We start from the raw sequence: 14143 nt of genomic DNA, 5'->3' as shown, positions 1-14143 counted from the left end.
AATATGACTTATTTTTAATTTTTGAAGCTATTAGGGTCTCTTCTTTATCCCTGTTCTCTGAAATTTCATAATATGTCTTGGTGTAGACTATTTTTCATTCATTATTCTAGCCTCCCTTCAAGCTAGAGGCTTCTATACTTGGGACCTTTTTGAAATGTTCTTATGTTATTTCTCTGATTATTTTTTTTGTTTTCTCTTTCAGGAATTCCTACTAGTTGGTTACTGGACTGCCTAACTCCATCCTTTATTTCTTTATTTCATTTGTGTTTTTGTCATTTTGTGTTTTTTTCCCCGTGGGAAGTTTTCTTAATTTTATCTTCGGCCTTCTATTGAATAGTTTTATGTTAGCTGTCATGTTTTCTTTTTATCTCCAAGAAGTTTTCTTTGTTCTCTTATTATTCTTTTCTCTTAGCATGCTGTTCTTTTTTTTTTTTTAATGGATGTATTTTCTTATGTCTTCAAGTGTGGTTTTGAAGTTTTCTTTTGTTTCCTCTGTTATCTCTGTTTTTTTCAGATTCCTTATTAGTATTTGTTTTGGCTCTCTTTAATACTCATAGTTTTCTTTAAAAGACAGGTAACTCTTTATTATACTATATCAAGAATAAGGTACTAAAGAGCTAATTGGAAACTCTGCATAATGGGATTTACCTCCTGTCTCCTGCCCTGTGGATATGTTCCTGGCTGACTGGCATCCTAGGAATTTGGCAGAGTTGAGGGCAAGGGCCAAACTGTTCCTTTGTATACTTTCCATTAACTCCCTGTTTTTAGCGTAAGGCCAATATCTTACCCTCTCCTGTAACTTACATGTCTAATGCCTGAAAACTACTTGGTTGTTGGCATGCTGAGCAAGAAGGAGAAGGGACCATCACAGAAAAGGTGTTTTCAGCCTTACACCTTACTTTTGTCTTCTGCTATTTCAGATGACTCCAAATTCTGAGCCTTTCAGAGGTTTTTCAGGGCAAAAAGCTTCTTGAGCCTTTTCTCCAAGCACTTCAGCTTATACAGTTGACCATTGAACGACGTGGGTCTGAACTGCATAGGTCCACTTACATACAGATTTTTTTTCACTGAATACATACTGCAGTACTACACTATCCCCAGTTGGTTGAATCTGTGAATGTAGAACCAAGGATGTGGAGGACCAAATATAAAGTTATACCAGCTATGGATTTTCAACTGCAAGTGGTCAGTGCCTCTAACCCCACGTGTTCTTCAAGGGTCAACTGTAGTTTCCTTGCCCTGCTAAGGCAGATCCTTTCATGATCTCTTTGTCTTTGAGGGTTATGCTTTTTTTAAAAAAAAAATTCCGTATCATTTAGTAGGTTCTAAATGAAGAAGATTCTTCTTCATTCTTCTAGGTTCTTTAGAACCTAGAAGTAGGTTCTAAAGAAGAAGAGATAAATTCGTGTGTCAGTCTGTTATTTTGTAAAGTTCTAATTCCTATTTTTACAACCATAAAGAAGGGCAATTTTAGGAATAAAACCTGATCAGGTTAAGTTCCCATCTAGTCCTTTGTAATATATTACTGACTATTTCAAGGTACCTTTTGACCCCAAATCATTAATTTATTTGAACAAGTATTACTGCCAGGTATGTGCAGCATATGTATGACTGCACATGCATACATACACAGGTACACATACAGAGGTATACACTTAGATGCAGCTTGCTACATAGTAGCACGTGCAGTTGCTATATCATCATTTTTAAAGACCAGCTATTTTTCATGGAAAGGTTAAAGCATTGTTGGAATTCTTTGAGGAAACTGACATTACAAAAAATATTTTATCATAGTGAGGATCAATTATAGAGGCCAACCCAACTGAATTTGAATTCCAGCTATTCCATTTAACTAGCTGTTTAACAATGAAAGCTACTTCAACCTCAGTTTCCTGGTCTGTTCAGTGAGAATTACGATACCTATTTCAGGTGATGGAGATTATCAGCTAATAGCTATTAAGTACTTGATGTAATATCTGAGACATAGTAAGTAGCTGAATTAAAATAAAGCTATTATGTTGTTGTTTTTCTTAATCTTACCCTTGTCAGTATTTTCCTCATTTTCACTTTAAGTAAAACCTATTATATATATTTTTACATTCTTGATGCCATTTAGAAAATAATTATCCATAGGCTGTTTGGAAACTTACTGTCTTGCTGTTTGTTCTTAAGTAGAATTAAATGTAAATTGAATTTAAGGCCTATTTTTTGATTGGGTCACTCAGACAGCATTAGGACAAGACTCCAGAATGTTTTGTTAAGTTTTCAAGGTTAATGTAAACCATTTTAGAATATTTTATTATTAAAAATGTAGAATTAGGTATGTATGTTTTGATAGTGTATTGCCAGGTTTGGTCAAAAAGAACTTATTTTTCATTGCACATCTTGAAATAAAATGACAAGTTTTCACTGTAAATTTCAAATCTGCATTAAAATCTAAAATTAAGTAATCTATAGATAATATCTTTTATAAAATGACAGTGATACCCTCAGTGCTTTAGCAATTGATAATGAGCCTCCATTTATGTTGTTTTTGTTTTTTTTTTTGGTCGCACTGTGCTACTACAGTTCCCCGACCAGGGACCTGACCCCCACCCCCTCATTGGAAGCCCAGAGTCTTAACCACTAGACTGCCAGGGAAGTCCTTTGAGCCTCCATTCGTATAAACACCATCCATATGTCCTGGTATCTTTGACAAAAGAACTAGGTGAAAGGATTAAGCCAATGCTTGAACATAAAACTGTGCTTCCTCTTAATAAATATTTCAACTTTTTCTTGTTTCTTAAAACCCTCTGCATCCATCCTGAATTCTTTCATAGACCAAAGAGGCCTACATACATGAAGGATGATAAGCTATTAAAGAACAGAATGTAATTAATCAGTTCTGTGAATTTTTAAATTTTGCATTGAAAATATTTTTGTATGGTATAAATATAGAAGTGTACTTTTCTATTATAGCTCTACCGGAATGTTTGTTTATTAAAATGTTTGTTTCTTTTAGGAATCACAGTACGTTGATAACAAGTGTAGTCCCGGGGGATTATGATGGAGATTCACAAATGGATGTTCTTCTGACATATCTTCCCAAAAATCACGCCAACGGTGAATTAGGAGCTATTATCTTCTGGGGACAGAATCAAACCTTAGGTGAATTTGTTTTAAGAGTTTTTAATATTTATCACTGGATATTAAAGGAGAAATATGCCTGGTATTCTTAGGTCAGTGTAACAAAAATAATGTTCAGAAATCAGTTCAAAAATGCAGTTCTTGAGTGTCAGTAATTGTCTCTAAAAACTTCTTTAAAAGACTGTTTTCTGGTTCTTCTTTTTCAACCTAGAACTGGTCTGCAGTCAGCTCCAGGGAACAAAATCTACTCTGTTAGCTTAAGGAAGAGAGAATTTATTAAAGGTTTTTTATGCTTTACAGAGTTATTGTGATGGCTAAAGAACACACACGAGGTTGAACTTTCAGGAACAATCCTCAAAGCCTTCAAAGAAGCTACTGCCTTTTTACCATCAGAAAGTGGCAAGTTGCACAACAGGTGCCAGAATGACACTTGCTCACCAGCAAAATGGATGCCATGCACCCTCCCTCTTAGTACTTACAATTCAGTGATCAGACATTAAGACAGAAATGGCAGAAACACAGCCTTCACCTCATTCCTGCCTTGGAAAACTCACCATATCTAATTAGCAAGGCTTACATTTTATTTAGAATCTTAAATGCAAGGATATCTGAGAAATGCTATTTTTGGTTTCTAGTCTCCCCAGTACAGGAAAGCACAAAAAGTTTAGAGTAAAGGTTGAGAGTCAGTCTACCTTATCTACCCACAAATCTTCAAGTCTTATCTGAAAAGCCAATTAATTATACCTAAATGGACAACTTTGTTCATGGAGCCAGACTGAAGAAAGGAGGAGAGGAGGGCATGGACGTTTTAGAGTCTAGTAGTTTTGCATGTATTGGGTTCTTTATTTCAAAACCTTAATTGTCAACTGCTCTACTGCTAAACTGTATATAAAGAAGACTCATCTAAGAGATTTTCAGAATGAAGACTCAAAAGGAAGTTATTGTAATGCTGGTCTTCACTGTAGAATAAACTCTCCCAATATATCTTTACAAACTTGATGTCCATTTAAGTTAGATTTATAGTGTCTCATTAATGCTAATAGTTGGAATTAATTAGAGCTGAATTTTGAAAAGAATGAAAGAGTATTTTTCCCTAAGTGCAAATATCAGAAATAATGTGTTATAAAATGCCTTTTCATTTATATATTTTCTTTTTTTTTTTAACAGATCCTTGCAATATGACCATACTCAATAGGACTTTTCAGGATGAACCATTAATTATGGAGTAAGTATGTGCTTGCTTCCCTTTGAATGATTTTAAACTTACAAACATAAAATCTTTCACATAGGAAACTACTTTGCTAAGTTGTATTGACTCTAAATTCATTCTCCATTTAAGGCTGATAGGGGCCTGTCCTCTCAATTATATATGTATTTGCCATGATGGAAGAAAGAGAAAGGTGAAATTCATTATTTTGCAAAGAGGGAGAGATTTGTCTTTTTGGTTTTGTTTTAAAAGCTTTGAATGTGTCCATGATGGATCTTTGTTGATCCTAGCCGTGTCGTTACTCAACTAAGAAAACTGTTTTTGGATAAAACTGTTAGTGCTTGATTGACAGATACGAAGGGTAGAGGATTTCCTCTAGAGACCTAGAAAGATTTTTGTATTAAGGAGAAACTTTGTCCTTTTCACAACTCTTCCTTAGTATTATCATTTATCTCCTCAAAGTAGACTCATGTACCAGGATAAAGTTAATCCAGATTTCTGTTAGGATTCTGGTAATGATGTAGATATCATTTCGGGGAGTAAACAATGTATAGCCACATTCTTGTTTCCAGTGCTGCCTTTTGTACAGTTATTAAAATCATAGTCATACATCAATAGGTCAGTAACCATTAGAAGTCTGAACTTTAATTCACGGATTAATCTTTTTAAAGGTGCGCAGCTTGATTTTTTTTATAATTGGGTGTTTTTCATTGTTGTTACAATATTCAGTGGCTAGTATAAATTTTTATACCAACTAGGGATTACTTTTGTGGGTTATTTCTCCTAAGCCTATCTGACTAAATAAGGAGGGTCATGATTCTGAAATAACAGTCTCCTTATCACTCAGAGACAGGCTAGGCTATGTAGAGGTTACAGACAACACCAAAATCTCACAACAAAAGTTTATTTCTTGCTCACACTGCAGGTCCAGTGTGGGTCAGTGATAGGCTCTTTTGCCAGCTCTCAGAGTGTCTTACGGGCCTCATCGTCTGTGGAGCTGTACCGTCATGTTCTTCTCATTGCCAAGATGACTGGAGGGTCCAATAACGAAAATTAAACACTTTGGCCTCAGAGTGAAACACGTCACATCTGACATTCCATTGATTGCAACAGATACTGACTGTTGTATGTCTACCACACCTCCCCAAAGTTTGTTTTTCTTTTTAAACTAAATTAGAAGTGAGAATTTAATAAAATGGCTGCTTAATGTTTTTAATGTTTTCTTTTTAGCTTCAATGCCGATTTAATTCCTGATATATTTGGTATCACAAATGAATCCAACCAGCCACAAATACTATTAGGAGGGTGAGTAAATATTATTATATCCATGTAATTAATTGTACATGTTGTTGTTGGAGGGACTGTGTATCTATGTGAACGGATTGCTTTAACCATTGGGGGAAAAAACCCCAGCTCATTGGAAATCCTTGTTTAAGATTTTTAAAAGGACATTTGGTCAACATATAAGCTTTCTCAAACACTGTGGATTTGATCTGCGACTGGTTTCTGTGTAGAGCCAGTTTAATCCTTTTATCCCTCTGGAAATTAGAGATACAAACTTTGCAAGTCCCCATTTAAATATTGGTTCATTGGATGTTTTTAGAAATGGAAAGATTTAATTTAAATAGTATGTATAGCTGCTGTCTTGATTGAATTCTCTACCTTAGTCATGTTAGCTCCCAGATGTTCATTAATAAGCCTTGTTCCTTCTGTTCAATGAGCAATTAATAATTGCCTGAAAATATAAACATTCCTTCTCTAAGCTCTGGAGACTTTTCCATATATACTCTATCCTTGATCCGTTTGTATGCTAGGATTCTCTTATTATCCAAGAATGCCATTCTTAGGGAAAACTGCCTGGAATCTTGCATTTCAAAGATCTCCATTATAATTCCTCTAGCTTTAAATAGAACTGCCTTCCTAACACAAGAATTCATGATAGCAAGATACTTTTCATGAGATACCTTCAACTTGGTTAATTTTTTCTGTATTTGATAAGGCAGACATTTTAAGAGTACAGAACACATTTATTTATTTTTTTGACTTTCCAGCAAGTGCAGAGAACCACCTTTATCAATCTGTCTTCCCAGGCACTATAAATCTAATGAATTTTCCCTCTGTGTTTTGGAGACGTAATGTATTTTTATGATTAGTTTCTGAAATGTGATGCACAGGCACAAAGACAAGTAAATTATCAAAATGTGAGCTATTCTGAGGTGAAACTGTTACATTTCCTATCACTTTTTCTTAAAAGTTTTCCATAAAGAATATGAGTATTTTTATGCTAGTCATAGTGACCTTTGAAAGACTTGCTGTGAATCTTTAATGAGAAACCTGTTTTTTCCTCAAACTTTGAAAAATACCTGGAAGAGAACCCTGCTTTAGAGACCAGCTGGATGGAGATCTTGCTTTGCCTTTGCGGCTATGTCTGGGAGGAACTGAGTGTGGGTGGGCTAGGGGAAGGCACAGGTGACTCCTACCATAGCAAGCCCTGCTTGTTTGTCTTGGGTAGACATGTGATTGAGAATGTGATGGTGACTTCTGGCCTTGTTTATTTCATGGTAATCTCCATTTTAGTGAAAGAAATACTTGGAATATTTTTAATGTGATGTGGTTTGACCTTTGGAAATTTAGACTTATGAAACAGCTGTTGTAGATAATTGAAAAAGTAAAAACTACTAGATATTGTGTGATAATGTCATAGCTTATTTATTTGTTCTGAATTCTATGTTAGATTTTTTTTCCTCTGATGCTTCTTTAAAAACTTATTCTGGGGCTTCCCTGGTGGCACACTGGTTGAGAGTCCGCCTCCTGATGCAGGGGACACGGGTTCGTGCCCCGGTCCGGGAAGATCCCACATGCCGTGGAGCGGCTAGGCCCGTGAGCCATGGCCACTGAGCCTGCGCGTCCGGAGCCTGTGCTCCGCAGCGGGAGAGGCCACAACAGTGAGAGGCCTGCGTACCGCAAAAAAAAAAAAAAAAAAACTTATTCTGCCTAAAGATATATTGACTTTTATTTTTTATACATTATTCTCTGGCATACTATAGTATACTGGAGTAATTCTCTACTATTTTATATTTCTCATTTAAACTTCAGTTACAGATTAAACAATAGTAGCTAACCATATTATAGGTAACAAGTTTGTATCCAAGATTTATCCTGTTACCTTTGTCCTGACAACTTTTAAAATGAAGTTATAAAAATTGACAGAAAAGAATTTTTGTCAAGAACATTGTTAGGATGACTATTGCTTGCGTTATTATTCAGACAACAGAAAGCTGAATATGTCTCTATGGGGACAAGCATTAATATGTTACTAAAATAAGAAAAATGTATTTTGCCATATCAGTTTTATGTTACAGATATATGATTAGATGTATAAGTGAAAAAGCCATTAGTATTGACATTTTGGACCATTTGCATGACTAATGATTGGCAGCCCAGTCTTATCTATTAAGAAATCTAACCAACTTTTGCAACTTAACTGTTATGCTCATTTATGCCAGACCCAAGGTTATCTTAAATTTAATTAAATTTGGCTAGCACCTTAATTTTATGGGAAATTTTGCAATGGTCTTTAAATAGAATGCTAAATGCTCCCATGGGATTATGCGGGAAAGCCCATGGCTGTAAGTGGCCCAATACAGGCATGGAAACAGGAGATTGCCCACAGGTAAAACTAACATCAGTTTGGCTGGAGTAAGGGTGCAGATGGTCAGCCTAAGCTGGAAACAGTGATAGGTAGAAGAATCCCTTTTAATTGGTACTGTGGGGGTTATCTGATAGGGACAGGAAGGGTGCTAAACCTCTGCTGAGGTGCCAGAGATAATTGAAGTGTGTTAAATGTACAAAGGTGAGGATTCAGTTTGCGCCTCCACCTCACTTTATAATGACTTGAAATAATGTAATAATGTGCCACATTACTTAGAAATAATACCTAGCTATTAAGTGTTAGAGCAGCTTTTGCAGTGATGAGGTTATCGTTAATGAGCATTTTCTGTAAAAGGGTATTTGAAACGGATGTTGCATAAGCATTCAGGATATTGTTTTTAGTATTGACGTGAAAACACTTGTACCTGTAATGTTAATCAAAGCCAAATGTAATGTTGGTCTGTTCATATTTTCTGTGACTCATATACTGAGTTCAAACACATTACTGGGTCAGGCCGAAGTTGTATACCTGGGAATATTAATCCAGGTATGTGACAAACAAGCACTTTTGCCATACTCCATTTACTTCACAAACATTTGCATGAATATTTTGAATGGAATATTGATGGCACTGAAAGCAGCCATTTTTAACTTATTTATGTGAGTGGATATTTTTCCTCCATTAGCAGAAAATACTATCTTCTATTTAAATATAGGTATTTAATCTCAATTCAGAAGGAATAAATCCCTGTTTTTCTATGTAATCTTCTTACATTATAACCAATGACTGATTTATTAAATCACCCTTCATTTTTACTGCTGATTTGTTTGTTTGCTGGTGCATTACAGAAAATTTTGCAAATATTTATCTTAATGAAATAATGATATTTGTCATTTAAATCTATTTAGAAAAAATATGAAAATTAAGAGATTTATAACACAAAAGAAAACCAAATAATCATCAGGACAGCTTTTAACTTTATAGTCAGCATTAGTACTCATAGTCTTAACAGAAAAAGGTAGCTTTGAGATGATTCATATTTTCTTAGAATTCCCCTAGCAAGCCCCTCCCTTTCTCACCTTATACACCATTTGTATTTTGAGCATTGTTGTTTAAAGGAATCTATTAGGACTTAAGAAATAAGTTTTTTATTGGTATTTCCATAGAAACAGAGCATCAGTTTTATAACTTTTCTCTTTTCCTAAAGAAACTTTGCTATTGGAGATAAATTCATTGATTCTCTCGTTTCTCGCCTAAACCTTTTCTTTTCAAAATTAAGCCACAGAAATAGTGAAAGCTTTAGCAGATAACTTAGAATTGTATATGCTGTGATTATTTCAAGTGACTTGTTATTCAAGGATCCATACTTTTATTTCCTGGAGTCCCACCAGAAGCTTTTGGAGAGTCAATTAAATGACACTTGATTCCCTGGTGATTTATTTTACTGCTTTGTTTTATGTTCTGGTTGGCAGTGTTGTATGTAAGTGAACTTTTGATTGTTTCTAAGTGAATTTAAGAGGTCATTCTCAAAATTTACTCACTTTGCTTTTAGTTAAATTTTACAATTTTTTAGATATGTTTTCTTTGTAGTAATCATTTAGAAAGAGAGCTTCTTTTGAGTTTTTGTGCAAGTAAGTTCAACAGTAATTGTTCATCATTAATATTGATGATATTTAAAAGTGTTTTGAATTCAACATATTTCTATTAGCATATATCAAAATTTTGTTTCCTTCTTTGAGAGGAAACCATTTTGTTTTATTTTATTACGATTTGCATGTATTGAAAAAAGTCCATTTTAAAACAAGCATAGAGGGCTTCCCTGGTGGCGCACTGGTTGAGAGTCTGCCTGCTGATGCAGGGGACACGGGTTCGGGCCCTGGTCCGGGAAGATCCCACATGCCGCGGAGTGGCTAGGCCCGTGAGCCATGGCCGCTGAGCCTGCGCGTCCTGAGCCTGTGCTCCACAACGGGAGAGGCCACAACAGTGAGAGGCCCGCGTACCACAAAAAAAAAAAAAAAAACCAAAAAGACAAGCATAGAATACCAATGAACTGTACACTTAAAAATGGTTAAGATGGTAACTTCTATGTTATATATATTTTACCACAATAAAAATTAGAAAAAGAAAAACAAACAAGCACAGTTAGAGAAGCTATGTGTATAGAGCAGACTTTGAGTAAGCTTGGTCTATATTATCATTTCAATTTAGGGTAAAATGAATCAAAATAATTTATAATTCCTGAAAATACAGGTTAAGTTCTCTTTCATTAGAGTCCTATTGTATGTTTTAAAAATGTATATTCTATTGAAAATGCCCTACAAATACTTGATTTTTAACAGTCTGGAGGCCTAGGCTCTGAGCTGCATGAGTTCCTGAGTTCCATAGTAGTCCTGAGTAGAGATGGGGGCCTATGCTTCTCCTCAGACTGCCTACTCTTCTGTCTTCCTGCCCTAGGAGCCAGTGCTGCTAGGGCCGTCTCTCAGGTGTAATATCACTGTTGCACACCCTGTGGAGGTAGGAACATTTGGACAAAGTAAGGATATGGCTGAAAGAGATCGCCACATTTTCTCTTATGAACATAAGGTGCTATTTCTAAGAGGTCCTTAAGATTTATCTGGTCTGACCCATACCTTTGAATTCTAATAGAGGCCCAAGAGTGAGTGAATAACCCATCAAGTATTTACCAATGTAACTCTGTTCTTCAGCCATGCTTCTTTTCCCACTCTTCTCTCATGTGTTGTACTCCTCACCATGCCCCTCCTGAAGAGGCATAACTGAGGATTGCACAGCTTATTGTCCTCTGTGAGGCTCAGGGTTGGATGGGGAAGGATGAGATGAAAGAGAATCTTAAACAAGCCTATTTGCTTTTTAAAATATCTACTTAGTAACTCTGGGGTTGGCAGTTTCCATCAGTTGTCTCATATTTTTCCCACAACAGGTAGCTGTGTAGTTCAAGAGGCGCTGTCAAGGAGCCAGCTAATTCAAAGGTTAAGTGACCACTGTAAGCTTGCAATGTAAATAAATGGTAGATCTGGGAATTGAATCTTGGTCTTCCAAATTGTAAAGCCTTTGTTCCTGCCTTCAACTCTGTATAGCCATTACCATTGTTATAGTCACAGAGGGCCTTTGGTGGTGCTCCAACATGGTTAACTTAGACTTCCTCATAGCATAGTGGTTGTTTTCCAAGAAGAAGCAATACAAGAGTATAGACAGAAGCTGGAGATCTGTTTAAGGCTTGGTCCTGGCAGTTAAACAGCATCACTTCTGTGGCATTCTATTCAAAGAATTAGCTAATATTCTAGGGAATTTGAGGATTATGTACTCTACCTCTAGATGTGAGCGTGGCTTAACTGAAATGTAAAAGAGCATGTGGGATGGGAAATAATGTGGTCATCTTTGGATACACAGCATGGTAGGCTGTGTTTATTTACTTTACCATAGGTAAAGACTTGCAAAGGAATATGCAAACACAGATCATTTAAGCAACTAGATCCTCAGGTTTCATAGGTACTCCTACCTAAAATTGATGAGCCTGAAAACGTACCTATTTTCACTATAACTTTCTCCTCCTTCATATAAGAATGCCATGTTCTTTACCCGTCCTAAATCTCACTAATTATACGTTTCCTGGGGAGTAAAAACCCGTACAGCACGAAACACAGGTATACTAAACTAATAGAATTTCCAGTTCTTCCTCTTCTCCTATTTCTTCTTCCTATTTCTCTTCAGATGAAGCTTGGTAGCAAAAAGCATTTTGATCCACATTGATATGTTCTAAATTCAGATGTGCTAGAGTGGGGTTGTGGGAGTAATGACAGTTTTTGTTTAATGACTTTGCCTCCTGCATTCCCTGACTACTGTCAAAGAATCTGTAATTATTGAGAGAGGGTCCTGGGAGAGCACAGCACAGAGCATCCGTAAGAAACACCAAATTCAGCAAAGCAGACCTTTTAGCTCTTCTTAGTACTCTATCCCTAAGACACGTAATTAAATGGAAGGAAGGTACTTTTCATGCCTATGTAGTTTTGGATCATGCGAGTGATTGTTTCAGATGTGACCAGAATGTTCTCAAGGACTACCAAACCTATGGATAAAACCTTTACATAATTTCTTTTATATTTGGTATGCATTTTTCTGTAATGTAGCTAATACCTACTTTATCAAATCATATCAAGAAAATTCCATTTAAAGTCAAATATTTTATCTTGTCTTATGAAATGTTTACTATTTTCTTTCTCCTATTAATAGAAAATAAATTTACATGCTGGCTCCTGAGCCAAATAATTTTTTGTAGTATATACCTTTCTCATTTATTAAAGTCATAGGGAAAACTTTGGTATGTCTAAAGAAATAAGAAAGAAATTGTGTGATTTCTCATTTTTGTAATCTGTTTTTATTTACTCCGAAAGCTAGATACCAGAGTCAGTATTCACATACATTTAATGGACTGTTATGTCTTTTATCATACTTATTGTATTATAAATTATTTTAGCTGTACTTTACATTGCAATGCTTTAAGTTCACTAAAGAGAAACAGCATGTTGCTTTACTATCTTGTCTTTATAACTTATTTTATGAAAATAGATAAATCAATTTTATCAAAATTACCTTAATTTTGACTGCTTTTAGTAATCTTTCCTACAATATATAATCTGTACTTTTCTCAGTACTTTTTGTAATGTTCCTTGAAACACATGTTAACAAATTTATTTGAATTGAAAAAATGAGGTCAAACTCTTTCTGACAGAAAATAACTTTCATTTGGAGATTGGTTTGACAGTGAGGACTGGCTTTGCTAATTGGATTATATACCAGGCATTTTACATAAATTGAATGAGCTAAATCAGCAGCTCTAAATTCTTTTTTTTTTAACTTTCATTATGGAAAAATTTAAACATATGCAAAGGTAGAGCAAATAGGACAATGAATTTGCATATAATACACCTGTCATGCAGCTACAGTTAGCAACTCTTGGCCAGTCTTATTTTATTCACAACTTTTCCTTCATTTCTCTCTCTAACTCCCTCCCCAGACATTTTTAATCCATAAATATTTAAGTATATATCTCTAAAAAATAAGGATGTTTTTAAAATACATAATTACAATGTATTTATCATACCTAAAAATTAATATTAAATTTCCATGGAGATTTTAATGAACATATATGAAAAAGATTTCTTAGCATCTGTATCTATAAAGATGAAGAAAAGGAGTAGACTTGACACTGAATCCTGTTTCATTCTAGCAGTGTCATGCTAGTCTAAAGGCAAGTAAACTAATATATTTTAAAGCTCCATTCATTTCTTCAAAAAAATGCATTTCCAATGAAATTTTACCTTTGATTTAATAAGCTATCAAAGCTTTTTCATCAGGTGTACAGTAGTAGTTAAAATAACTCGACCTCAAAAAAAAAAAAACTCAACCTCAAAGAGATTTTTTTTTAAAACACCTGGATGCATAAAGCCAATTTAAATACCAATTTGAAGATATACATTTCTTTGGAGACATAAAAAGACCAGATATAAAAACATTTTACATCATGATAAAGTTCTATAACAGAAATAGAATAGAAGTACAAGTCCAAGGATAAAGAGAAGAAGAGCTTTTTTATGTGGTTTGTGGGTGTATGTGGATGATGGTGGATAATAATCAGTATGGTATCTATATTCTACTGAGTACATTTTTAAGAGTAATCATTTTAATTTTTTTATTGAAGTATAGTTGCTATAAAATATTATAAAGGTGACAGGTGGACAATATAGTGATTTACAGCTTTTAAGGTTTATATGCCATTTATAGTTATTGTAAAATATTGACTCTATTCCCTGTGTTGTACAATATATCCTTGTTTAATAGTTTGTACCTCTTACTCCCCTGCCCCTATATTGCCCCTCCTCCTTCCCTCTCCCACTGGTAACCACTAGTTTGTTCTGTATTATACCTTTGAGCCTGCTTCCTTTATGTTATATTCACTAGTTTGTTGTTTTTTTTAGATTCCATATACAAGTGATATCATATAGTTTTTATCTTTCTCTGTCTGACTTATTTCACCTAGCATAATGCCCTTCAAGTCCATCCATGTTGCTGCAGATGGCAAAATTTCATTCTTTTTTATGGCCAAGTAATATTCCATTGTGTGTATGTATATGTGTGTGTGT

At 34.9% G+C, this 14143-nt stretch overlaps 1 protein-coding gene across 1 annotated transcript in view; it reads left to right on the top strand.

The window, feature by feature from the left end:
* The window catches only part of ITFG1 (integrin alpha FG-GAP repeat containing 1), a 232075-nt gene that overhangs the window by 4263 nt on the left and 213669 nt on the right, over window positions 1-14143 (top strand). Inside the window, exons 3-5 of the mRNA XM_059999143.1 lie at window positions 3002-3147; window positions 4294-4351; window positions 5564-5638. Coding sequence (XP_059855126.1) covers window positions 3002-3147; window positions 4294-4351; window positions 5564-5638 — 279 coding nt within the window. The remainder of the gene's footprint in view (window positions 1-3001; window positions 3148-4293; window positions 4352-5563; window positions 5639-14143) is intronic.

This window comes from Delphinus delphis, chromosome 20 (genome assembly GCF_949987515.2).
Source record: "Delphinus delphis chromosome 20, mDelDel1.2, whole genome shotgun sequence".
Classification (NCBI taxonomy): domain Eukaryota; kingdom Metazoa; phylum Chordata; class Mammalia; order Artiodactyla; family Delphinidae; genus Delphinus; species Delphinus delphis.
Note: the sequence above shows the minus strand (reverse complement) of the source record. Positions and strands in the feature narration are given on the sequence as shown.